The sequence below is a fragment of the Hippocampus comes genome, unplaced genomic scaffold (assembly GCF_001891065.2).
Source record: "Hippocampus comes isolate QL1 unplaced genomic scaffold, H_comes_QL1_v1.1 scaffold100, whole genome shotgun sequence".
Classification (NCBI taxonomy): Eukaryota; Metazoa; Chordata; class Actinopteri; order Syngnathiformes; family Syngnathidae; genus Hippocampus; species Hippocampus comes.
Window position 1 is genome coordinate 815,767 of NW_017805282.1, and position 3,425 is coordinate 819,191.

The 3,425-nt window shown below is 44.7% G+C and overlaps 1 protein-coding gene across 9 annotated transcripts in view; it reads left to right on the top strand.

Annotated features, from left to right (window-relative positions):
• Window positions 1–3,394, top strand: part of afdna (afadin, adherens junction formation factor a) — a 53,463-nt gene extending 50,069 nt beyond the window's left edge. For 8 of the 9 annotated variants that reach the window (XM_019871504.1, XM_019871502.1, XM_019871500.1 and 5 more), the window contains 2 exons: window positions 2,712–2,796; window positions 2,986–3,394. In XM_019871504.1, coding sequence (XP_019727063.1) covers window positions 2,712–2,796; window positions 2,986–3,148 — 248 coding nt within the window. In that variant the 3' untranslated portion in view covers window positions 3,149–3,394. The remainder of the gene's footprint in view (window positions 1–2,711; window positions 2,797–2,985) is intronic. The other variant, XM_019871509.1, reaches the window with a different exon arrangement.
• Window positions 3,395–3,425: the final 31 nt, after the last annotated feature.

Sequence of the window (3,425 nt, forward strand, 5' to 3'; positions counted from 1 at the left end):
GAGAGGGAGAGAGAGCCCGCCACAGCGCCCTCCGTAGGCCTTGGACCTCCCTCTCAATCGCTCCCGCCCTTCTAGTCGTCTAGAACTTCTTCTAGTTCATCCTCCACTTTTTGTCCTCTTTGTACGTCCTTCATCCAGCCGTGTACGCACACAAAAACACTCTTACCCACTCGACTGTTTGCTGTGGTTAGTGACCAAGTACCGGCGCAGAATCTAAAGTTAGCGAAGCATGAGCTGCCCCTGGAAATCTGTTTGCCTCCAGCCCTGATTTTGTGGGCTCCCTCTAGTGGGACGAGACGGAATAATCGCCAAAGCACAATTAATTTGAATGAGACTTTTGAGTTTTAATCATGTTAAAAAAATTTTTTTTCAACATTTATTCATATTTTTTAATGCACAATACATTTTAATTGGAATCGTTTTAACTTTTTATTTTTATAGTTGGTTCGTGTAAAATGTTAATGTTTAAAAAAAATATTTTCAACATTTATTTATATTTTTTAATGCACAATACATTTTAATTGGATTATTTTTTTTACTTTTTATTTTTATAGTTGGTTCGTGTAAAATGTTTGAGAACCTCTCTGGCCTATAAAGCTTAAACCCAAAAAAACAACCATTCACGCTCACCTACCATTCCATGTTTTTGGAATGTGGGAGGAAATCGGAGTCAAACCATCACAAAATAAAAAAATCAATGACCTCGAGAACTTTTGTAAGGTAGTGTACAGTGTCTCGCAAACAACTCACATTTTGCTCGAGCATTGACTGTACTCTAGCCGTTAAAAGCGTAGTTCATGTTAACTTCTGCCGCCTCAAAAATGATTCAGGGCCTTTCTCTCTCTACGTGGGGGATCGGCTTTAAAAAAAACAAAAAAAACGCACATTAGAGGTGCATTGCATCCCAAAAGTGGGGACTTACGGACAGGTTAGCAAGAAATGGCATAAGCAAAAGAAAAGTTTTTGCTGAATTTTTCTGCGAATTCCATAAAATCAACCAAAATGCGGCGGAACACTGCGTATGTCGAACACATTTGGAAAGAAAAATTCCAGCGGAACTTTTTGTGTGTGTATTGCGTGCTTGGGTTCAAATTTCCCTCCCTCTCCACCAGTCAATCAGATGGTTTCTGTCGGTGTGGGTTGTTTCCTCCCCCTTCTTCACATTTTGGGGGTTTTCCTCATCATACTCATGAGACCTCCAAACCCCACCCCCAGCCACGGTCAGCCAACAAAAAGGGGAAAAAAAAAAAAAGAAATCGATAATCACGCCTCCACTTTTCGCCGTAGATTGACACCCATGACAACCAATCAACCTCTCGACCAATCATAGTACTGTTGGTGTTGTCGCTCCGCCTGCCGCTTGGGGCCCTGCCCCTTTTTTCCTGCCTCATGCGACTGCTTACAAACCCAAAACGCTTCTCTTTGTCTGCTTTGCTGCCACCCGCTGGTGATGACTTGCGATTGCGGGGAGGAGTCAGGGTGACCGTTCAGACCGCAGCGCCTCCCGGTTGCCCTTTAGATGTCAACATTTGACACAGCTCTTTGTTTTCAACCATACGGAGTATCGATTGTTTAGTCCCCTACGGTGACTTTCCTGTGCAGGCAAAACCTTGAGGGGGAAAAAAAAAATAATTTTGCGCAAAGTAGACTCGAAATATTGCAATACACATCCATCCATTCATTATCGATTATCTAGCCAAAAAATAACGCCAAGTTTTTTTTTTTTTCCATTCGTGGGACTAGTAGGGTTGACGTTTGGATGTTTTGGTGGTTGCAGACAAAGAGAAGCCTGGCGGTGTGCCAGCTGCTTTTTGGAGGCCAACTTTGCTTGTAATACACTCGGGCAAGATTCCGCAGCCACTAACTCCACTGCTCGCTAGCCCGCATGCGCGTTGCATGTGGGCACTGTGCCGGCCACCGATAACGCTCACCATTCGCTCAGCGGCCTTGACATCTTTTTCCCTTTTGGACACTGAGCATACGTGGCTTTTAGCGGCTGCTACTCTCCGGCGCGTCTCTTTCTTTTTCACGTCTTCCGCCGTCCTGTGAGCATCAAAACAATTGCTAATACTCAAATTGGCTTTTTCCGGAAAAGCGGTCACGTGGCGAGTGTCTGCTGGCTGCTCGCCTCTTCACTGATGAGGAATGAGCGAGCAGGCCGCTCGGCACGTCCTGGTGAAGCAGTATGTGGCTGAAAAAGTCCCAAGCTTGTTAGCCTGCAAGTCAGTATAAAACTGGGTTGTTGAAATGCATTTTTTTTTTCATTTTTGTAATATTAGCGTACTTTTTGAATTATACAGAAAAAAACGTTTTTGTAAGTAATGTAGAATTCCTCTTCAATTTCTCCTTCCTTGGAGGGAATAAACTAGAAAAGCAACTTTTTGCAATTTCAACTCGGGACAAAACGTCAAAGCAGGTTGAAGGTGACCTGGATGTGGGACCGGCCCGCTTCTTTGTTCTCTTAACACTTGGTGAATGTTTGCTACTTTCCAACTTGACGTCCTAGCTCTAGAACTTTGTTGACTTCCTCCTTCCTTGTGCTTGGGCTGTTCTGTCTTCTCAATAATCTCGAGCGTTTGATATCGACGCGGAACCCGAAGAAAAGGTGCCGGCTGCATTGCAGGCCAGCATACGGCGGCTTTTCCGCGGGTTAGCGTGATGTCACAGTCACATGCGTGAAACGGTTCTGACCCGCTCATGTCACCTGACAGGATTCAACTCGTACACTGGAAACTCGGCAGGAGTTGTAGGATCCGGAGAGTTCTACAAGGACCCAAGGGACAAATGGACCAAGAGGTGAGTTCCTTCCTTCCTTTCTTCCTTCCTCCTCCGCCGCTGCCAAAGTCCATCAAGACTTCTTGAAGGCAAGATTGTGATTGTGGCTGCCAAATCAATTTCTTGAAGGCAAAGACATGAAATATTTTCCTTCCTTTTAATCTGTTCACTCGCAAGAGGTTTTGAATGGAATGTCGTTGTGATGTGCAGTCAGGAGCAGGAGAACATCCCGAGCGGCGGCGATGGTGCCCCCCCCGAGAGTTTGACGTTCAAGGAGCGTCAGCGTCTGTTCTCCCAGGGCAAGGAGGTGTCCAACAAGGTGAAGGCGTCACGCAAGCTTATGGAGCTGGAGAACGAGCTGAACACAAAGTAGTGAGACCACACCGCCCTTTTTTTTTTTTTTTTTTTTTTTATTGACATCATTGAGCTGTGGATGCTTGCAGTGACTCTTTTTTTACCCCTTCTTGCCCTTTCCCACCACAACCACCACACTTGTACGGAGAAGCACTGTAAAAATGTTGTAATTCTATCAGCATATTCTATTTTTTTGTTGGTAAAATGGTGCTGGAGGGAGGGAGGGTACCGGCTGGGAAATAAGCAAGTTTTATGCTCATTTAAATTTTTTTTTAAATAGCTTACAGAGATTTTAA